Below are 22,687 nucleotides of genomic sequence, written 5' to 3' on the forward strand. Positions count from 1 at the left end.
CCCCATATTTTTTTTCGCGTGTCAAACGACCCGCTCATCCCATCTGCACCCCTACCCGCCAGGTACACCCCGCCAACATCTCTTCTTTTTTTTGTGCACTCGCTTCTGTTTGTGTAAAAAAAAAAGAGCACAAAATATGAAGCACGTGTGTCCTCCCCCCTCCCCCTTAGCCGGATTTCCCTCTAAGTCCGCTTTTTTCTCTTTTTCTACATAGCCAAGCCGGGCATTTGATCAACCAAGTAAATAGAATGTACAAAGCTATGGTGGGTAGCTAGACGTATGTGGCTGCCAATTGGAGATTTTAGCATCCCGTACGGCTGTGCAGATCATTTGCAAGCGCGGCTTCGACGCCACACCTTGCTACACACCTCGTTTTACTTACCTTGGGTTGGATTCACTCCACTTGTTTGGTATTTGTTGTATTTCTGGGATGAGACATGCTGAGTGGTTGTTGGCTTATACAAAAGGGGCAGGTGGGGTGGTTTTTTTTTGGTGGAGTGGAGGAGGGGGAGGGGCGTTCTAAGATAGGTGTGGTGAAGCGAGGTGGTTGGTGGGCCGGTGGGTAGTGGGATTAGGGTTATCTTCGGGGAATTTCTGTTTTAGCTTCGTTTAGTTGGGTGTTGGTGATAGGTTGATTATGAGGTGAATTAACACTTAGTGTTTTTTCTTCTTCTTTCGTTGTTATTTGCTGCTAGGCTAGGTGTGGGAAGTAGGGCGATAGGTGAGTTTCGTGCTTTTCGACGGGTCGATGGTTTCGTATGTTTCAATGTTTGAACTGGAATTGTTGGGGGGTTCTAAACTTTGGGGGCTGGTTTGAAGAATGGGTTGCTGCGCAATTTAGAGGAGATGACAGCGTGAGAAGTGCAGACGGTGCATGCGACATCATGCAAGAGAAGTTGGAATAGTGAGTATTATTGGAACTAGCTTTCCACAGGTGAGTAGCGAACAAACCATGAATCTTCGAGTCCTTTACCGTAGCCTCCCAATGTTTTATCCGATTATGTTAAACCTCCTCCTTATTGTCTCTGTTGGATCCTGACGCAGGAGTGGTTGGATCAACAGGAAGCAGTCTGCCAAAGTTAGCCTCACCAGACATTTCTGGAGCAGAGATACATACACAAGATACTACGGCTTTGTTCCTGACTTGCTCTGCAGTGCAGGTTGTGACACAGGAGGTTTCTTTTTGAGTAGATGCACAAAACATTTTGTTTACAAGGGATCCTGTTTGCTCGCAAGTAATTTGTAAAGTTTGTGCTACTGCAAGCTGCGACAGGAGGGCGACAGCCAGAAAAGTTGCGGAGAGTAGCTTCATGGTTGCGACGGTGAAGTGAAGGGAGGAGGTAAATGGGATGGTTCGTAATGAACAAGCAGCGCTCCAGTATGCACATTATTTATATACATCACTCAAGATCAGTCTATTCCCCAAGCAGATATTTTTATCTTTTGGTATAATTAATGATAGGGATAAACGCCAAGAAAGTGTCTGTGTCAAGAGCTGTGCAGGGGTTTAAAATGCATGTAAGATTTTGGACGCCTCAGCAGCGATACATGTTGTCATCTTTGCTTTTGGCTTGGCGTTATTTGCCTCTAATGCTATTGCAATCAAAACGATGATTGGAGCGTTGTGGGCACGACCTTCAACTACTCTCGTATCTCAACGCACTCTGAACTCGATCTCACCGCAACTTCGGGCAAGACTTTAGCCAGTTGCGTTTTTTTCTTAACAAGCAATTGTCTACGTGTATATGTTAGCATGATTCAAGTTTTCCATATGTGAAATACATACACAGCAGGCAGGTTTCCCTGCAGCAATTGTACCCTGATCACATGTTGCTGTGCATTTCTTTTGTACACCGTTTGGACACGTGCGCGTGTTCTCGTACGTAGTGTATGTAGTACAGTACCTACAATAGGAAGTTGGCTGAGGTGGTTCCTGCGCAGCAGTAGAGCCTGCGAGTAGGACTATTGTGAAAGTAAAAAGTGTAGAGAAGGATTTCATGGTTATGACAGTAGAACGACTCGGACGAGGAAGGAGCTTGCAGTAGGAGGCAAGTAGACAGTTTTGGTGAAAATCTTCTCACTTAAATAAGACAACTACCAACACTTGACGATCCCTATTTTTCTGCTATTTTCTCGGTGAAACTAAGTTTTAGTAGCGCGGCGCTGCGTAAGCATATTTAACACATAACCTGGGAGTCTTGGCGCGCAAAGCAGGCGTGTAGCTTTACGGTTGTAACTAACTTAACGTAAGATCATACACTTCAGGGAGATAGAAACGAGGACTTGTGAAACAAATATTATTGCAACTTACTATATAAAATAAATGTGTACAGATACTATCGTTTACGCATCGTAATGGGTAGTTGAATGCTTCTATGGTATGACAGCCCTGGTAAGGTTAGCTCTTATCATTGGTAGATGTTCCGGAAACAGAAACTCTAGCGGTATGTAGTGACTGTACTCATCACTATTACGTAAAAGCTCGGAGAGATTTAGGGCTGAGGAGAGATTGTAAATGGAGTTACGCAATAAGAAAAAACCAATAAAAGGAATAATGATGTTGATGAGTTCTAGATTTCCTCTGCAGATCCTCTACCTTTACCATACTTGCTCATTGACGAATTCTTCTATAGCACTGGAATATGTAATAGTAGAGTAGATTGTTCAAGTACACTATTCTGAGTGAGGTCTCATTAACTTTTAAAAGCGATGTTTGGATTGTTTGCACCAAATCTCATTTCAATGGCAAGTCGTCTACAGCAGAATCTTGGATACATGCTCAGTAACAATGACTTAGTATGAGCTCATCTATCCTCTTCGAGGGCGTACTGTCATCCATATTGTGGGAGATGTAGAGAAGAAGACATTGTGATTGTAAGAAAAGAAGGATAATTATTGAAAGTGGTTTGGACCTTGTGTGACAATCTTTAGCTTTATACAATGGCTAAAAGAGGTGTTTACGCAACTATTAAGTCTAAATTTTAGAGTTTATATGCATATATACACCTGTGTATAAGATCTAACGCAAGCTGCTTGTTCTACTACATTGTACTTAATTATGGATAGTCGAATGGACTTTGAGAACGTAGTGGCTAAAACGAGGGGTACTAGTAGATATCGAGTATCGATAACACGCAAAATTGATTACAGCAAGGCAGGATTGACAAGCCAAGCATGCCTACCACATGTATTTAGAACCGAGGTACATTCCCTGAAGTTACTAAGTAAAATAGGACCGAAACATACATACCAGTACCTCGCAACCATCCATTCCGCAAGCAGTATTTATACGGGCATCAAAATGTCATTTCCAACGGAGATAACTTAACCCCGACCTAAAGTACGTACATCACCCCTCCCAATACACCACTACCCCACATTCCAATTCCTTATTTAACCTCCCCTCGATTCCTCACCAGAAAAAAAAATCTCAATCCTCCTTCAAAGAAACAAAATGTCCGCCTTCCGCCCCTCAGCCCACGCCCTCATAACCGGCGGCGCCTCGGGCATCGGCCACGCCATCGCGCGCCTCTGCCTCTCACACTCAATGCGCGTCACGATAACCGACACCAATGAAACCCTCCTCTCCCAAGCCTCGACCTCGCTCTCCGGAAATCTAACCTGCATAGCCGCAGACGTAACATCGCGCTCCGACTGGGCCTCCCTCAAACAGCGCATCGGATCCGACATCGACCTCCTCGTGCTAAACGCCGGTATTTCGGGAAAAGGCACATGGGGCGATGCCGAGTATTTCGATAGTATCCTCAGTACGAATCTGGGGGGCGTGGTGAATGGGCTGAATGCGTTTGTGCCGGTGATGCGGGAGAAGGAGGGGGCCGAGAAGGCGATTGTGATTACTGGGAGTAAACAGGGGATTACGAATCCGCCGGGTAACGCGGCGTATAATGCTAGTAAAGCAGCGGTTAAGACGCTCGCCGAGCATTTGAGTTTTGATCTCAAGGATACGGGTGTTGGTGTGCATTTGTTGGTTCCGGGGTGGACGTTTACACCGTTGGTGAGTTTCGGATTTGCTCCCTTTTGAGTGAGGAATGCTCTTTTTGAGACGTGTGATTGCTGATGATAGGGTGGTTAGGCTGGAAAGGTGCCGGGTAGTGATGCACCGGTGCCAGAGGGGGCGTGGTCTTCGGATCAAGTGGCGGAGTACATGTATGAGAAGATGAAGGATGGCAAGTTTTATATCGTTTGTCCAGATGGTCAGGTATCTGAAGAGACGGATAAGAAGCGTATGCTGTGGAGTGTGGGTGATATCATCAATGGACGACCGCCGTTGACAAGATGGCGTCCAGAGTACAAGGAAGAAGCGGAAAAGTGGATGGCGGAGCAGAAAGTCTAAAAGACAATTAGAAGCTTTCAAAATCTTGATAACAATGGTTTCTTATATCAGTATTATGAATATCTCGCGATGGGGTATCTACATGTCGCACACTTAACCTTTTTTACTCCGACCAACTCCGTTTACAGCCTACCATTACGACTTCGCGTCGCCTGCAGCGAGGGTGCTGAGATCTTCCTTTGCGGTCTCAAATCTCTCTACAGGCGGGCGCTCCACCTTCTTTTCCTCATCAGACTCTGGTTCGTCAACTCCATCGCTGAATAGCCCTGCCCCTTTTCCGGTGCTTGAACTGTGCTTACTTCCTTTGGCTTGTTCCTTCTGCACTTGATCATTCATGGTCTCAGAAATCGATGCTGGATTCCCAAGCTGTTTCTCAAATTCGTTTGAATCTCGAGCCGGGGGTGTAGTAATGTTTACACTGGCAAGTGTAACCGTGCTAGCATTGACATCCCTTCCTTCTGCTCCATCGACCTTGAGACGGAATGGATACGCAATGCCACCCGCTGTAGGGCGTGTCGTCAAGGTATCAGTACTGGGAATGATAGTACTGGGTAATGCAGGGTTGTCTGAGGCTATGACATTCGGCATGGGGGTCTGGTTGTCTTGTTCAACAGTGAGCGATGGCAAGCCCGAGGCAGCACGCTCAGGTGCCAGTCTTGTTGCGTCGGCAAGCCCGGGTTTTGGTAGGTCCATCTGGGATAAATCATCCATATCCATATCAGCCTGGCCTCGATCGGTAACAGCCGAAACACGAGAGCGTGACCTTGCGCGTCCGAAATTCGGCATAGATAGTCCAGTTCCACGACTTCGCTTGGACTTGCTTTCCGCTGCACCATCTGTATCTGAGGGTTGTGGAGCTTGCACAGTATCTGTTGGCTCGGCAGTGCCCTGCTCTGCTTTTCCTTCTCGCACAATCTGTATCCGTCAGCCAAAGGTATATATCACGCCATTCAGTGATATGCTGACTTACGGTAGCTTGGTCATGGGAACTACCCCAGATAGACCACATCGACATACCCCAACTCTTCTTCTTCGCCTTTTCATTCTTCATACCCTTGACCCGTCTTCCAGCAAGCGCTGTAGGGGGTGGCGTTTCCCCATCAAAGCCCTCGAAACCTCTTCGCATATCCTCGACCCTCTGTTTCTGGATCTTGATCTTTTGTTTTGCAAACTTCGAGTTCCACTGTGACTGTGCCTTCATCCACTTGCTTACAGGACCGGTTTTTGGCACGCCAACATCATTGCTGGGAATATTAAGAGCAGGGAGGTCTTCCTTGGCGGCGAGTGGATAGATCCGCCCATGTCGGTCAACGCGCTGACGAATCATATGATTTTCAAAAGGCGGAATCGGGTCACCAGCTCTGCCGACGCGGGCTTCCGCCTGTCCCTTCTTTTCAGTTGTCGAATCATTCTGTGGAGAATTCGCATTCGATGTGTTTGCACCATTGGATGAAACATTGGGGCCAGCTCTTTCTGACTCTGATGAAGCGCTCGAATCACTGCTCAGATAGGAAATCTCGTCGTCGTCAAGTATGTCAATGGACTTCTTTTGAGCACGCGCAAGTGCCCAGGCGCCGAACTGAGCAATGCTGCGATACATGTGTTTGGCTGGTCGTGTAAAGCTGAGAGTAGGGCACACATGGCACAAGTCATCCCAGACTTGGAGTTGGACATTGGTTGGTTTGTAGTTGGCCACTTGAGCCTGGATCTCCTCGGCAGTTTGGTTGTTGGACGGCGGTGGTATGTAAGCGAGTGGTTGTGCAGCTTTGTGGGCAAGGTAGATCTGCTCATCTCTAAGCAACTCACCACCTCCGGTCTGAATCAATAAAGGCGGCAAGCCCCCAAGTGTTGGCTGCAGAGCTGGTGAAACCAGAGGGTGTGTCAGCATGTGGTTGGGAGTGTACAACTGGATCTGATCTTTAATCTCAACTCGCACGTCTTCGAGTTGCACAGAAAGCTGACTCTTTGGCCCTACGCTATATTTGCCGTCGGGCGAGATCCAGATGTCGTCATCATGGCCCGTACCAGAAGGCTTTGAGCCATCATCGAAGACAGGACGATCGTTGGAGGTGACAGAAAACCCGCGTACTCGATCTGCTTTTTGCTCTTTAGTTTCTTCAGGGCTTTTCGCCTTCTTGATCTCGTCGTTCTTCTCGGTTCCTCCTTTTGCCGATTTTGCGATTTCAAGCATGTCATCTGCATTTGGAGGTGCTAGGACAAAGTTAGCCGGTAGAGGCATGTATTCAAAGAAGACGACCTACGCCAACTGATACTGGGTTTATGTAAGAACCCGTGAGGCGGGATATAGTCCATCTTGCCATCACCACCTAGACTTGGGAAGCTATGCGTCAGATCCACCCAAGGGCTAATCAAGATCGCTCCCGCGGGTAGAGGTATGCCTTGGTCGCGGAGCGTTACCAGCATGCTCAGGACCATCCCTCCACCCGCGGAGTCACCGGCAAGAATAATGGTAGTCGGATCATGCTTCTCTTCGAGGAGGTAAAGGTATACGGCCAAACCTACGACTGTTAGCATAACGTAGATATGACTACTTGGTTACCTACAATCATGCAAGCCGCAAGGAAACGGAAATTGCGGCGCAAGCCTATATTTCGGAGCCAAGACCCTGGCTTTGAGTTTGCGCGCATGTCTTTGCATTTGATAGCGGTGCTCATCTACACTGCCAAAGAAGTAGGCGCCACCATGAACGTAGAGCATGATGCGGTCGCCCTTGTGAATCGCTAGTTGCTTTCTCGCCTCGTAGTCCTTGCGCATCTCAATCCATTCCGCCTTTAGTGTAGTTCCCTCGCGCCTCCACTGCCACCATTGTTCTCCTCCAACAGCCCTGATGCCTTTGGGGCCCAATTGGGCGGAAATGAGCTCGGCAGAGCGCTGTAACAGACGGCTTGAGATTTCCACCTCATTTACATGTACCCAGCGTGGGACTGGGACCCACTGCGAAGTGAATGCTTGCAATTCATCGACAGTATGTAGCGAGGCGTAGTGGAGAAAACGGCGAATGAGCTCGAGGCCCTCGTGGTAGGATATGTGCGCTGTAGGCTTCTGCGAAAGCGGCCGGCGGTTGAGGTAATGTGAGAGATATGTCTGGATAATAGTGGGCGTAACAGCAGCGCCCACCGAAATCGTGTTGACAGGCATCGCGGGTTGGATTTAGGGGTGTGCGGAGCTGGCGGGACAGGCCAGCAAACACGTTTCCAGGAACACGTCGAGTCACAACTGCGGGCGAGGAAAAAAAAAGAAATACGCAACGCGTGACAAACAAAAGGAAAGGGGACGGGCCAGGAGGGTGCACCAAGAATTGTCTTGTGAAGATTAGGGGGCTCTGGAAGCTTGGGGGCTAGAGGCAGGTGGAGAGGGTCCCCGGATTTGCGATGCATGCAGGTCCACTCCGCTACGTCATAGAGACCCTTTTTTTCCCGTTGTGCTGCCAAGCCCGTTATTCAAACCCGCACAATCTTGATTGTGCCCGTCATTTCCCCCTTGCCAGCCGTCAGTCTTTGATTGTCCTTTTTCTGTGCACTTTCGTGAGTTATAACCCCGATCCCTGTGTAGTACATAGGACAATGAACATCTTATGTTTTTTTAGAACCGTGAATTAAAAAAAGTTCCTCAAACAATTTCAGTCTTCATAAACGAAAAACAGTAGATCTAGATTGCGATTGCGCCTCGAGTCTATACTATTTACAATATCTCGTGAATATTCAGGTCGGTGAACCCAACAAAAGAGAAATCACTCGGACCCAAGGTAGGGAAACACCAACTCCTCGTCCGTATCCAAAACGCCATCCAAATACGCCGTGATCAAGGGATCAATGCCCGCAGCAGTCGCCCGCTTGATCCACTCCCGCATGTCAACGGCGTCAAAGTGGCCTCCGTAAAGCTCCTCCAAGCGCGCAGCAAACTCGTTGACCGGCACCTTTGTCTTGCTTGAGTGGTGTCGGAAGAGCACAGTGCTGCTGTTCGCGTCCTGCTCGCGTCTCGCCATCTGCAGCGCCGCTTCGACCAACTCATCTGCCACGTTTTCCACCGGCGCAAAGTCAATGTATCCACGTCCTCGTCTGATTGTCGGCACGCAGCGCATCAGAAGCGAGAAGCGCAGGATGGCGTTCATGGAGTCCGAGTTGGGCGCCTGGTCGCCCACCAGGATGCAGGGTCTGTGCACCGCCGCTGTCCATTTCTTTCCTTGTCGCCCCCGACTGATCTCATTGTGGTACCGTGCCGTGTTCTCCAAGAACACCTCTGCCGCCCACTTGCTGACTGTGTACCCTTCGCGACCATCAACAGGTGGCGGGTGTGCGGCAAGCGACTCTGGTAGCTGTTCCGTGCTGCCTTTTAATAAGGAGACTCGGTTCGACGAGACAAACAGCAATGGTACTGCGCGGGGAAGTGCGAGGGCGGCGAGCCGTTGTGTTGATCCAACATTGGGTGCCTGTAGTGTTGCGTAATTGTTCAGGCAATGTCCATTGGATCCTGCGTGGATGATGACATCGGCGTTTTGCTGCAGCAAGGCATACTCTGGGGTGTTGAGTCCCAGACTCGGCTCGGCCAGGCTACCTGTATAACAGCGAACTCTGCTGTGCTTCTCGTAAGTTAGGAGATGCTCGTCATCGGCAGGTACAGCAATGCAGTGCACAACGTGCACTGTTGGTGATTGCAAGAGTTTGTCCAAAAGTACACTCCCAAGGAAGCTCGTAGCCCCAGTCAACACAACCTCGAGACCGTTGTTGTTGGCCTTGGTCACAGTATCGATTTCCTCGACATTCGAAACTGCCTGATGTTTTACAAAGTCTGGCACAGCGGTCTCCATTGCCCAATCAATATCTTCAGGGTCCCCGTCAATCTCAGCTTCCGCCTCGCGAAGATCGAATATGGCCTGCGCCATCGCGGACAAAGTGCTTTCACGATAGAGAATGCGCGTCGAAATCTTGACACCCATGGACTCGCGGATAGTGGCCTGCAGGCGCATGAGGAGCATGGAGTTGCCGCCGAGAAGGAAGAAGTCAGATGATGGCGTGATGCGGTGTCCTGCTGTGGCGGTTCCAGAGAGCACGCGCTCCCATAGCAGTCGCAGCTCCCCTTCGCGTATGTTCATGCTTTCCTGTGAACCTCCCTCATCTCCTTGAGCAGAGAGAAGAGGCAGGTTTGCGACGGCCTTTCGATCGAGCTTCCCATTGGCGTTGGTCGGAAGCGAGGGGAGAACAACGATAGTGGCTGGGATGAAGTACTGCGGTAGCTTCATACGGCGAAGAATGTCTCTCAGCACCGCATCGTTGACCATGTGTTGGCTGTCTGGCTTGACCGCTGCGTGTGCCACAAGTGACTCCCCTCGCTTGGACACTACAACATCTGCGAGCAGGCCATTGGAAGCCTTAAGCAAAGCTGTTTCGACCTCCTGTAGCTCAATCCGCAGACCACGCAACTTGACTTGCGAGTCGCCGTCAATCCTGCCAAAACATAGCAGTGTGCCATCCGACAGCAGACGTCCCTGGTCGCCAGTACGGTATAGACGCTCGCCCGTCAGTGGATCCACCAAGAACTTGGTGCGATTCTGTTCCGGCAAACCGAGATAACCTAGGGCCAAGCCAGATCCGCCAACACATATTTCACCAGTGTGGTTCACGGGTTGAGGGCGTCCTGCACTGTCGACGACCCGGACACTGTAATTTGGCAGTGCTCTGCCCACTGCGTATCTGGCTCTGCAATACTGTTCGTCGGCCTCATCCTCTCCAAAGTCATGGTCCTCATCCAGGCGGATTGGCTGGAATGTCGCCGCAGCGGTGATTTCTGTGGGACCATAGCAGTTGGTAAGTCGGAGATTGAGGTTGAGTCGGCGGAAATCTCGTTTCAAGCTGGCTGTGACGGGCTCACCGCCCATACACGCATTCGTCCACGCAACATGATCTTGTAGCGAGGTGGATCCATAGCGCATCCATGTCGAATACTCGGATGGCGTGGCGATTGTTAGCGAAATACGATGGTTGCGGAGCAGATTCACTAGTTCTACTGGGTCCCGTCTCGCATCGTGAGATGCCATGACCAAATGTCCACCATTGGCCAGGGCACAGAATGTTTGTATCAACGACATGTCAAAGCCTAGAGAGCTTTGTTGGAGCACGCTCTCCCGACCCAGGTCAAGGCCATGTGTCTTCAAGGCAATGTGGTTGGCAAAATTACCTTGTGTGAGCATGATACCCTTGGGCTTTCCCGTTGAGCCGCTTGTAAACAGCAAAATTGCAGCCGTGCTCGGGTCCAGAGCGCCAAGTACCTCAAAGGCAGGTGTCCTACTCAAGACTTCATCCACGCGAAGTTGCTGGAACAAGATTTCGTTCTCAGTATTCAACTCGTGGACGAGACCTTCTGTTCGCGCGTGGTAGAAAAGCAGACTTGGGTCGCTCTCAGTGATCATGGTCGCCATTCGAGCGACTGGCAAACTGGTGTCCAGCGGCACATAGATGCAGCCGGCCTGAAGGATGGATAGCATAGAAACCACAGAGTCGACCGATGGTTCGCACAGCGAGGCAACGCGATCTCCCACGACGCATCCCGCAGCAACAAGGGTATCGCATGCGCCGGCTACCCGGGCTGCGAGCTCTGCATATGATATAGTTGTGCAGCCGTCGGTAACAGCTGGGTCTCCGGCATAAAGGCGACTCATATCGAGAACGCGCTGTGAAAGTGTTGCAGGCCAGCCGAAGTTGGTCTCTGCGCCCTTTCCCAAAGCGATAGCCTGACGGACCTGCTCTTCATCGTGGAGTGAGCATTCGTCGATGCCCATGTCTGGGTCAACTGTATACGCCCCGATGAGACGCAGATACATATCCGTCACTGAGATATCGTTAGCATTCGGCTGTGATCCGAGAAAGAGCCAAACAGGACGGGTAACACTTACTCTCAGTCGTCGCTTCAGCATTATATAGCGAGCTCTGGCAGTGCAGATCAATGGCGAACCCATCGCCCATGTCCATAACGCCAAGGTTGATGTCATAAGGGGGCTCTGCATCCTTTCCGTCGTCGAGAGTCAGCATCATACGGCAGTCAGTGCCCAGGGGTTGCTCTCCCCAGCCAGCGGCGCGATAATTCAGAGATGCCTGGAACAAGGGGGGCGTCTCCCCGTCGGCCCAACGAGGCGCATTCAGGGCGTCGAGGAGGACCTCAAAAGGCACTCCGGCATGCGCAAACGCTGCGAGAGCCTTTCGCGATACTGCTCGCGCAATGCTGCTGAACTTTCCTTGCGCCTCAATATGTGCCTGTACTGGCAGTATATTCACGAAGCAGCCGACTATGCCAGCCGCTGCCTCGTCGTGTCCGCGGTTCGCGTCAACCACGCCCACGCACACATCATCAGAACCTGCCATTCGTGCCAACATGATCTGAAAGACGGCTAGATAAAGATGAAAGGGAGTGATGCTTAACTTTGCACATGTCGACTTGATCGCTGCCGTCTGGGACGAAGTCAGCGTGCGATATTCGCTGTGAAGCTTTTTGGCCGGTCCATCGACCCTTCGAGCTGGGCGTGCACGCAAGGTTGATGGTGGCAGAACGGGCAACGGCTCTGGAAAGACGGCAAACTCAGAGCGCCAATAAGCAAGGCGCTCGTCGTTCGCGCCTGCGAGCTCCTGCTCCGACTCTCGCAGCGTGTAATCCAGGTGCGAGGCGGCACCTGTGGTCTTGTCCAGTGGCTGCATGCGGTACGCGCGGTCGAGATCCTTGAGCAATATCGATAGACCGATAACGTCAGTGAGGATGTGATGGTATCCAATGACGAAGTCGTGTACTTGCTCTGACTCGCGACTCAGTACAGTGAGTTTGAAGGTGCGTCCTGCTTCGAGGTCCCAAACGCGCGTCTTGAGCTCGTTCATCGCACGCCGAAGGTCGTCGTCAGTTGCGTCGGGTATGTGCTCGTGCTCGTAGACAGAGGAGGGCATGAGGCCCTGTATGGGGTACCCATCGCCAATACGCTGGTAGAAGCACATTCGTAGGCATCCATGGTGCTGTGTTGTCACCTTCAGCGCATGGCGCAGGCGCACCATGTTCAGGGGTCCGGACACTCGATAGTGGAACACCATATTGTACGCTGTCGGGTCTTCGAGATGCTTACTTAGAAACCATATTCTTGCTTGAGCTCGTGACATGCGTTCTTGGCGAATCAGCTTGGGCTTGCCAGTCGCAATGGTGTCCTGTTTTCCCCTCACCTCGTTGTACTTTGGCGCTTTTTCATCTTGGAAGGCTGCGGTTTTCGGTGAAGCCGTGCCATTGACCGATGCCGGAGTTGATACACTACTTTCAGTGGAGTTGTCGTCTTGAATAGCCGTAGTCGAATCTTCCGAACCATCGTCTCTTTCCATTATGCTGGTGGCTCTGCTGCTGGTTGTCTCTGGCTGATGCTCTTGGACAGAGCCCGCATCCGCGATGCTGGTAACAGCAACTTCAGGGGAAGGGTTGCGAGGGATAACCATAGCTTCGTCCTTTCTCATGGGTCTTGCCCCCTTTTCGCCGTCCTTCTTGACCCGTTTGGTCAGTACTTCTCTTACAGCGGTGGTGCAAATCTGCATGATGCTATCGCCGCCCAAGACCTTGACTACAGAAATATCAACACCCAGCTCGCTCAGAAACCATTTGCGGATCTCCACGGCCACAAGAGAGTCGATACCAAGGTCGATGATGGGACGGCTGGCATTCTCAACAGCGCGCCCAGTTGCTAGCTGCAGAATGGCCTCCAGCTTGGTACCGAAAGCCTCCAACACCACTGTCAGGGCCTGTTCCTTGGAGTCGGCCTCCAACACCTGATGCTTCAAGCTGCCCGCGCCGACTCCAGAATGTCCGCCTGATCCGTTGTCCGTCCGATTCTGGTTCTCGGTTGGCACAAGATGACCTAGACGTGGGTTCGTGAACCAATGGACCTTGGATTCCGCAGCCTGGGCGGCATCGGGTGCTACGGGCGCGGCAGCCGGCTCAACGCCCATGATGATGTCGGGTGAAATATCGCTGCCCATACGTCCACTTCGTATAGCCTGGGCAAAGGCATGGTGGACGTCTGTCTCGGAACAAGGCATGAGACGGATGCTGCGGAAATGCTCTTCAAGGGCGGCAGAGCGGTCCTTTGACTCGACGACGTAACCGACGTCGGTGATGTGTCCTACATGGATGATGGAGCCCGAGAGCCCCCGAGCACGTCGATTAGCTGCTAGACTGGCCATGTATAGGTTGGCAATGTGGTAGTTGGCCTGGCCAATGTTTCCCAGCACCGTGGCCGACGACGAGAGCATGATGAAGAAGTCGAGAGGCTCATCGCCGAAGGCCGCGTCAAGGTTCTCGCTTCCGTCCACCTTGGGCGCGAGTGTGCCATTCAGTTGTTCGGGCGTTATGTCGAGGAACAGCTTGTCGGAAAGCACCATGGCTGCGTTGCACACGCCTGCGATAGGCGGCATGGTGTCGCGAACCTGCTTGATCACACCGTCGACTGATTCCCTGCTCGTGACATCCATGCGGAGCACTTGGACTGTCGCGCCTGCGCGGTGTGCATCCTCGAGCTCGGCTGGGTTGATGTTTGGATTGCGACTTGTGATCACCATGTATTTTGCGCCGTGCGCCAGTGCCCACTTGCAGAGGGACAAGCCGAGACCGCCCGCTGCGCCTACCATGAGATAGGTTCGGTCGGGACGGAATAGGCCCTGGGTATCGAGAGGGGCAGTCGTCAGTTCAAGTGACTCGCGCTTCCTCCAATCAACGACATAGAGCTCCCGTGCAAGCGACGAGACTTGGGTACCTGGAAGTGAGGCGGCCTCGATTATTTCGCACCTTCTCGAGTAGTTCTCATCCGTGTGCTGAGCGGCGTTATATGCTTGACTGAGTAGTGTCGATCCAGTGTCCGAAAGAGCCGCGTCCAAGAGTCGGGCATCGAGATGTTGCGACCTGTACCCAGGGGCCAGATAGTCGCGAAGGGAGTCGCCCATGGCCGACGAGTTGGAGCAGTCAACGTACAATGCGATGCCGTGCGGGACGGCCCGTTCGATCATACGCTTTGAAGACCGTTCGTGGAGCTTTATCCAATCATCAGGAGCGCTGGAATCCGAGGTGGCAAAGTAGGCATGAACGCCCTGCATTGCGAGTTTGGCGGCTAAGGCATTTGCCGTAGAGGCAACGGCGCCATAGAAAAGTGCGGGCTGGTTGGGCGTTGCGAGTGTGGCAACGGCTTCCTGCATCAGTTGATCTGCAGTGGCCACTAGAGCGGCTGGCGTGCAGGCCTCGGGTGCTATGGCTAGCTAATGCCCTAGATTTGTGAAGACGACAGAGGCATTGGTTTCGGAAAAGGCCATGACTGGCGAGCCGGAAGAAGTGCTTGTTCCGCAGACAAGATAGAGTGCGTTCCCTGTCACGGCCGGAATGTGCAGTGCGTACTGAACTTGAATACCGGTGCGGGCAGCTGCGCCGCCAACATCATCGGCAGCTTGAAGTATCATCCTCGTCGGCCTTTGAATTGCCTGGACAGGCAGGTTGGTGGCGTCCACTGTTTTGGTAAATGTGCGCGTCGACGCCGCCAAGCCTTCATTCATTGTCTCGTCCGATACCACGCGTGGGATCATAAGTCGGTTGTCCACGACCTCGACTTCAGGCTCTGTGGCCCACATGAGTTCGCCCTCAGTCTCGTCCTGGTCTGAAGCTTCTGAAGCCACCCTCAGACGCAGGAAAGCCTCGAGACAGTGACGGGCAGATGCTGCGACGGGCAATTTGGCCTCAAGACCGAGAACCTGCATGTGTAGATGCGGCATCTCGACAGGAGCCACTCGAGCAACTCCATGGATCATTGCGGCACGTGGTGTATGGGACTTACCGGTAGTGGCACCAGTCACCCAGAGTAAGTTGCGAGCCTTCATGAGCAGGCTCTGCAGCGCGGCTAGACGCGGTGCTGTCATGGTGGACGTGAACAGTGGCACGTCGAGATCGTGCAAGCAAATGACATCGACGCCAGGATCAAGGTCGGGCAACTCGTCCATGTCATCGACGCTGGTGATGGTCTGTACATACTTCTTCCAGGCACGCGGCAGTTGTTTCTGGATATCATTGAGTATCCTAGCAGTGGGGAGCTTCTTGCCACCGATCAGCAACAGTCCCCCAGCAGGCGCTGAGATTGATTGTATATCGGCAAGAGGCTCGCGGAGGAGATCTATGCTGTTGTTAACAGCCTGCGTGACTAGCAACGCTGTCGTATGTTTGAACTCATCCGCGATGTCATGCATGACCATGTCGAGACCCGAAAAGCCAGTGTCTTGCAAGATCGAGTCCCAGCGCAGTGTCGGCACGATAGGCATCAGCCGGCGCTCTGGCTCCTCCCCAGGCCACCAGCTGGGAAGGCCGCCGAAGATAAAGGGGATGCTGAGGTTCTGCACGCCCGTGGTCTCGAACAACAAGAGATAGCCACCCGGACGAAGCATTGAACGTACATGGCGCATTGTTCTCTCTAGATTCGCCGTAGCGTGCAGAACATTGGCTGCGATGACGACGTCGTAAGAATGGGGAATGTAATCCTGCTCCGCTGGGTCCTTTTCGACGTTCAGAGTGTTGAAGATCATCTTGTGGGCGAATTTGGCGAACTTGTCGGCAGCGGCAGGGAGGAAAGCCGACGAGATATCGGTGAATGTGTACGACGCATAGGCGTCACCGATGGCATTGAGCACGCTCCAAGTAGTCCCACCGGTACCGGCACCGATCTCAAGGATGTTGCACCGGGGATACTTGAAGGTAATGTTGCGCAGTGTGGTGGCAAGGAACTGGTTCACGCGGATACAGCCCCGGTCCTCCATGAAGAATCGGTTCAGCAAGTCGTCCTTGGTCATGACCTGCAACTGCGACAACTCTCCCCGGACAATCTGCAAAAATTTACCTCCAACGGCATTGAGCATTTGGAGCTGGACATCGTTGGGATGGGCTGCTTCCATGGCTTTGATTAATTCCGGGCCGTCCGTCAACCACTCCTTGCGCAGGACAGGGTGCTCTCCCTTTGCTGCCAGTGCCAAGTGCAGGCTGTTCGCTTCCAGCATGCGTCGGTGGTACCACTGGTATTTGCTCTGGTCGTCGGTTGCCGTCTCATTGGCAAGACGACGGGCGTAGTAGAAAGCCACGCGCTCGAGATCCTCGGTAAGCTGCAACAACTTGGCGTCCTCTGTGGCGTCGCGTTCTGGAATCGGTAGACCCAAGGCCATGTCAGGTTCCCAGATCGTCTTTGCAAACACCTGTCGGTCACGTGAAGGGTCCTGTTCACCGACAAGGCTGAGCATCAGGCCCTCGACTTGCACTAAAGTGTGATGTGACGTGATATCGTAGACGTTGATGTCACCCTTTAGCGAACCAGCGCTGGAATCGAGTGCCCAACTTTCAAAGTCGACGCGAGTAGTGTCGCCAGACGAGCCCTGTCGAGATATCGAGGGGGCGATTCGCACGCGATCGATGTGCGAGGGCAACAGTGCTGCAGTGGTCTGGCCACTAGCTGGATGGGCGCGGGCAAGGAGAAGGGTCTGAAAAGCAACGTCAAGCAGTGCAGGGTGCATCAGGATGTCGCTGCTGAGCGTGTCGCTATCCCAGGTGCCTGTGGCGGTGGCATAGTTGTGAGATCGACTGCTTTCCGTCAAGGCACGGAACGGCCCAGAGTACTCGAGTCCGAGTTCGGAGAACATCGAGTAGATACGATTGCAATCGACGTCGATGGTGTGATGCTTCCGAGCGACATCTCGGCTTGGTAGCACTGACTCTTCCTCGACGTCTTCACCGAAGTGAATGACCAGATTGCCGGTGCAAGCGTGGACCATGGTCCCCATGGCGGCGTCTATGCAGACGTAGTATGAGAACTCAGCTTGCAGCATGCTACTCAGCCTGGCACCGTTGACGACACGGGTTGTGAAGAGGGTCTCGACGCCGTCTTTGTCGTCGGGTACGACGACAGGGCGTAGGATCTGCACATTCTCGACCTCGACCATGCTGAGCACACGGCCGGACGTCTTTGCGATCTGATTGCCAGCCTCAATGGCAAAAGACACGTAGGCGGCGCCGGGAAGGAGGACTTCACCCAAAACCTCATGGCCACGGAGCCAAGGCATCTCAGTCAGGCGCAACAAGTTGCGCCAGCGCATCTCGCGCTCATTGTCGTCGGTGACACGCCTGCCCAGCAGCTCGTTACCCTTGTCGCGTCCTGTGCGGTACCGCCTCGAGATGGCGGATTCCCTCCAGTAGATCTGATCGTGATCCCAGGCGTACGATGGCAAGTCCTTGAGCGTATCGGACGCCCGCAGCTGTGCATTATCGCCAAACGCACTGTGGTAGCCGGCGAAGTCAATGTAGGAGGGACCTAGCTGGGACCAGGCCGTGCCTATGGACGCCGAAAAGGCCTCCACATCGCTCCCGCTCCGCTTCAGAACACCCGTGTACAGCGGAACGGAGCCGTAGACGGCCTTGAGCGTCTGCTCGACCGGACCCTTGAGAGCGGGATGTGGTCCGATTTCGATGGCCAGGTCAAAGGGCCCGCCGTGCCAAATGGACGACTCGACGGCTTGGGAGAACAAGACAGTCTTGACCATGTTAGAGACCCAATAAGGGCCCTTTAGATCGCTCAAATCACCTTTGAGGAGTTCCGTGTCGCCGCGCACACTCGAGTTCCAGATGCATCTGCCCAGCGCCGGCGGCCGGACCTGGATGTCACACGCAAGGATGGACTTGAGATACGGCTCGGCACATGGGAGCATGTGGTGTGAGTGGTATGCCGTATCAACCTTGAGCATACGGGCGAATGTGCCTGCGGCGTCAAAGACGCTTTTTGCTTCCTCGATGGCGTCCATGTCGCCAGACAGGGTCACGCTCTGGAGCGCATTGCTTGCTGCTACCTGCAAACGGTTCTTGAACTGTGGACGCCCGCAGAATAGCATAGCCTTGTCCAGCGGCAAGCCGACTGCCATCATGCCACCTCGCTGGCCCTGCGCACCGGTCGCGAGCTTCGCGTGATAGCCGCGGTAGTAGGCGATTTGCATAGCGCCCGTGCGGTTGATGATGCCGCTTGCGTACGCGGCAGCGATCTCGCCCGACGAGTGGCCAACAGCGGCATCGAAACGTACGCCGCTCGCGAACAGGAGATCACAAAGACCGAGCTGCACCGCCGTACAGAGGGGCTGTGCAATGGCAGCCTCGCCCAGTCGCGACGTGGACGCGTCTGCGGTCAGCTCTCCGATCAAAGACCACGACGGTGCCTCGCCTGCAGGCAGCGACTGGAGAATGGCTTCGCACTCCTCGATGGTCGCACGGAAGACAGGCGACCGCTGCAGCAGTTCCTGTCCCATGCCGGGCCACTGTGCGCCCTGACCGGTGAAGACGGCGAGGACGCCGGGGGCCTCCTTAGGGTTCACCAGTCGCGGCTGGTATCCTATCGCATCGCCGCGCGCCTTTTGATTGGCATCGATCCACTGCTCCATCGATGTCAGGATGTCGTCCCGCGACGCGCCCGAGAAGTGCGCGCGCACCCTGTGCGTCGTGCGGCGCGTCTGCAGAAGCGCAGCCAGGTCTGCGAGAGGGAGCTCTGGGTGGGCTTTGAGATGAGCCAAGTGCGACTGGACGGTCCGCAGTAGCGATGGCCCCGAGGCCGCAGAGAACAGAAGCGGGCCCAGGGCGCTGTCTCGCCGATCGGCAGAGCATCGCGGCGACACGTCCTCAAAGCTTTCGATGATGGCGTGTGCGTTTGTGCCGCCAAAGCCAAAGCTATTCACACTGGCACGTGCGGGCGCGCCAGGCGGGAGGGCCGGCCAGGGCCGGGCCGCAGTGGGGATGCACAGCGGCTTATAGTGGGGCGCAATTGCAGGGTTAAGTTCTGTGAAGTGGAGGTTGGGAGGGATGACGCGGTGTTTGATGGCGAGCAGCACCTTCATGACGCCGGCCAGCCCCGCACAGCCCTCGAGATGACCCACAACCGTCTTGATGGACCCCACAAACAGGGGCTCTGCGGGTGTGGCGCTGCCACCAAACACATCGCTGATGGCGCGCGCTTCGACTGGGTCGCCCGCAGGCGTGCCGGTGCCGTGGCATTCAAAATACTGCGGGCAGTCTTCGCGCAGGCGCGGGTCGAGGCCGGCCTGGTGATACGTGCGCTCGATGAGGGCGGCCTGCGTGAGCGCGCTCGGCATGGTGATGCCCTGGCTCTGGCCGTCCGAGTTGACGCCCGAGCTGCGCACAATGGCCTCGATGGCATCGCCGTCGGCCAGCGCCCGCGACAGCGTCTTGAGCACCAGCGCCGCAGTTCCCTCGCCGCGCGCATACCCGTTGGCGTCCTTGTCCCACATGCGCGAGCGCGCGTCGGGCGAGAGCATGTGCAGCTTCGACTCGGTGATGTACAGCGTGGGGTCCAGGATCATATTGACGCCCGCGACCACGGCGGCCTCGCTGTCGCCGTCAAGCAGGCCGCGCACCGCCTGGTGCAGCGCCACCAGCGAGCTTGAGCAGGCCGTGTCGATGGTGACCGAGGGCCCCTTGAGGTCGAAGACGTATGAGATGCGGTTCGAGACGATGCTGTTGGACGTGCCCGTGGCCGTATACTGCGGCAGCGTCTCGGGGTCGCGCAGCTGGATGACGGTCCAGTCGTTGGTCATGGTGCCCACGTGCACCGATGTCAGTGAGCCGCGCAGCTGCTCCAGCGTCAGCCCGGCAGTCTCGAACGCCTCGTAGACCGTCTCCAGTAGCTGCCGCTGCTGCGGGTCCATGCCCGCTGCCTCGATGGGCGATATGCCGAAGAAGGACGCGTCGAAGAGCCGTGTATCTTCTTCGAGGATATATGACTTGTTGACCACATTGGTGGACCCGTGCATCTCCGGGTTGGCGTGGTGGAAGCGGTCCAGGTTGAGGCGCTCGGGATCAAACTCCCTCAGCACATCCCGGGGCTGCTCCAGAAGCTCCCATAACTTCGACGGCGAGCTGGCGCCGCCGGGGAAGCGACACGACGAGCCTACGATGGCAATGGGCTCTTGGGTGTGTGCTGAATATCCCATGGTGTCGTCTGGTAGAGGATTGTTGCCGGGCAAGTTAGAATGGTTATTTGGCAAACTTTCTGATTGTGTCTGCAACCAAGGCAGGGACAAGCTGGATTCGTTGCGAATGAAGTTTCATCTCTGTACAGATATATCTGGCGCAGCTTGCATGTTTACCGGGTCTCTCCCACGGCGACGTGTGGGACAGAGCATTGCTCGCATCGCTCGCATCGCTATAGTCCGTGGCATGTGCTGAGCTAAACAGTAGTTAGATAGATGTGCTCGGTATTTTCTCACGTGATCGTCTTTTCCCCATTAATTAACTAACGACAAAGGGGCCCGGTCCGAGAAACGGGTGCGGCTTGTCTGACTGTACCGCGTCTCACTGCGCGGCTAGAAGGGCATGGTCGTGGGGGCCTAATCGAATATTCCGGTTCTCAATGCGAGCACCGAGGCCGCGGCGGCCTATCTGATTATGTACCAAAATCTGATCGTGTATGTGAACGCGCCAAAGGAGCCCGGGAAGTGCGGCGGGCTGAAGGATTCGCCGGTGGGGGTGGAGGTGGGACGTCAAACATGCATGCGAGCGCACGCCTGCAGTCTTACATGTCACATGCCTAGAGACTACGGTAGCATCCTCACGTACTATGCGGAGGCGTCGATGAAGTCTGACCAATATTCCCGTTTGCTGCTCCTGACCCCGAGTGTAGAACCTATCGCTAACAAGGACATCTTCCGGGCTGCCGTTTCGAGTCTAGATACTACTCTATACTATACTCCGCGCGAGTTAGACCCCGCTCCCGAATTAGCCATAGACAGAGGTGTCTGGAGAGATGCACGACGGTGACCGAGCTAGACCTAGTGAGTCTCTCTGCCCGTGGCACAGTACTTGAACAGGAACACAATGCGGCGACGACGTCTCATATCCTAAGACTCTGCACGCTGTATGTCTGGCTGATCTCGTTGGCAATCCAAACACGCAGCCTTTACTACCGCCAGTGCTCTCGTTTCTCGTGTGTAACGACGACCTTTGGACAAAATGGCAGCGACCACGACGCTCCCTAGCAAGCAGTCGGCGCTCAAGATTACTGGGCCCAGTACTGTCGCAGTGTCTATAGACACACCCCTACCCAAGCTCCAGCCGGCGGATGTCTTGGTCCGCGTGGCGTGCGTGTCTCTTAGCCCAGTGGACAGCAAGTCGGCCGACATGTCGCCCGCGACGGGGGCGACAAGCGGAACTGAATTTGCAGGCGTCGTCGTCCAGCTTGGCGCCGACGTTGACGCAGACGGGTTCCGCAAGGAGAGGAACATGAAGCGGCTCTGCGTTGGTGACAAGGTCGTGGGCGGCATCTTCGGCAACAACCCGCTGCGGCGCGACAATGGCGCCTTTGCCGAGTTTGTCGCCGTACCCGCGCGTCTGGTCTGGCACGTACCGGCTGCCATGGATCTCGCTACAGCCGTCACCCTCCCGGCCGCTGTGGCCACCGTCGGGCTCTCGCTCTTCGAACACATGGGGCTGCCCATGCCCTCGGAGCTCCCAGCCGCCCCCCGGTCCTCGTCCTCATCCTCATCCTCCTCCGAGGCCACCGACTCGAGGCCCTGGGTGCTCATCCATGGCGGCGGCACGGCCACAGGCTCCATGGCTATCCAGGTGCTCCGTCTCAGCGGCTTCCGCATCGTGACGACGTGCTCGCCCGATAGCGCGCCGCGTGCCCTCCGCCTGGGTGCTGCCGCCACCTTCGACTACCGCTCGCCCGACTGCGGCGCGGCAGTGCGCGCACACACGGCGGGTGCCCTGGGACTTGCGCTCGACTGCATCACCGACACGACCTCCATGGCTCTGTGTTACGAGGCCCTGGGCCTCGCCGGCGGCCGCTATGTGGCACTCGACTCGTTCCCGCTGCGCGGCCACACGCGCCGGGCCGTCCGGCCTGACTGGGTCTGCACCTACACGCAGTTTGGCGAACCTGTCGCCTGGGCGCCCCCCTACAACCTCGACGCCCGCCCCGGCCACCGCCGCTGCGCCGAGGCCTGGTACGCCCTCGCCCAGCGCCTGTTGGACCTGGGTCTGCTTGAGCCCCACCCCAAGGAGGAGCGCGCCGGCGGGCTGGCGGCCGTTGCGCAGGGCATGCACGAGGTGCGCCAGGGTCTGGTGAGGGGCAAGAAGCTGGTCTACCCCATTGTACCCGAGTTGTGTGTTTCTGCATAAACTTTGGAGGCGCTCTGGCGGCATCGTCTGCTTCTGAGCTAGCACTTGACCTTGAAATCTAGGTTTTTTTTAGAGATTTAAAGTCTTATACTGTAATCGAGATTTTGG

The 22,687-nt window shown here is 54.7% G+C and overlaps 5 protein-coding genes across 5 annotated transcripts; 2 read left to right on the plus strand and 3 right to left on the minus strand.

Annotated features, from left to right (window-relative positions):
• Window positions 1–763: 763 nt before the first annotated feature.
• Window positions 764–1,204, minus strand: COCVIDRAFT_39418 (hypothetical protein; the record flags this gene model as incomplete). Its single annotated transcript, XM_014699184.1, has 2 exons — window positions 764–979; window positions 1,010–1,204. The coding sequence occupies 2 exons, from the start codon at window positions 1,202–1,204 to the stop codon at window positions 764–766; spliced, it is 411 nt and encodes a 136-aa protein (XP_014554670.1).
• Window positions 1,205–3,454: 2,250 nt separating this feature from the next.
• Window positions 3,455–4,354, plus strand: COCVIDRAFT_39419 (hypothetical protein; the record flags this gene model as incomplete). Its single annotated transcript, XM_014699185.1, has 2 exons — window positions 3,455–4,015; window positions 4,094–4,354. The coding sequence occupies 2 exons, from the start codon at window positions 3,455–3,457 to the stop codon at window positions 4,352–4,354; spliced, it is 822 nt and encodes a 273-aa protein (XP_014554671.1).
• A 135-nt stretch (window positions 4,355–4,489) lies between these two features.
• Window positions 4,490–7,513, minus strand: COCVIDRAFT_28243 (hypothetical protein; the record flags this gene model as incomplete). The annotated part of the gene is made up of 4 exons (XM_014699186.1): window positions 4,490–5,269; window positions 5,325–6,565; window positions 6,616–6,873; window positions 6,919–7,513. 4 exons carry the CDS (start codon window positions 7,511–7,513, stop codon window positions 4,490–4,492), a joined length of 2,874 nt encoding a protein of 957 aa, XP_014554672.1.
• A 592-nt stretch (window positions 7,514–8,105) lies between these two features.
• On the minus strand, window positions 8,106–20,391 carry COCVIDRAFT_39421 (hypothetical protein; the record flags this gene model as incomplete). Its single annotated transcript, XM_014699187.1, has 4 exons — window positions 8,106–11,200; window positions 11,265–14,141; window positions 14,325–14,637; window positions 14,695–20,391. The coding sequence occupies 4 exons, from the start codon at window positions 20,389–20,391 to the stop codon at window positions 8,106–8,108; spliced, it is 11,982 nt and encodes a 3,993-aa protein (XP_014554673.1).
• Window positions 20,392–21,409: 1,018 nt separating this feature from the next.
• COCVIDRAFT_28246 (hypothetical protein) lies at window positions 21,410–22,579 on the plus strand (the record flags this gene model as incomplete). The annotated part of the gene is made up of 1 exon (XM_014699188.1): window positions 21,410–22,579. The coding sequence occupies one exon, from the start codon at window positions 21,410–21,412 to the stop codon at window positions 22,577–22,579; it is 1,170 nt and encodes a 389-aa protein (XP_014554674.1).
• Window positions 22,580–22,687: the final 108 nt, after the last annotated feature.

Source organism: Bipolaris victoriae (assembly GCF_000527765.1).
Source record: "Bipolaris victoriae FI3 unplaced genomic scaffold scaffold_65, whole genome shotgun sequence".
Classification (NCBI taxonomy): domain Eukaryota; kingdom Fungi; phylum Ascomycota; class Dothideomycetes; order Pleosporales; family Pleosporaceae; genus Bipolaris; species Bipolaris victoriae.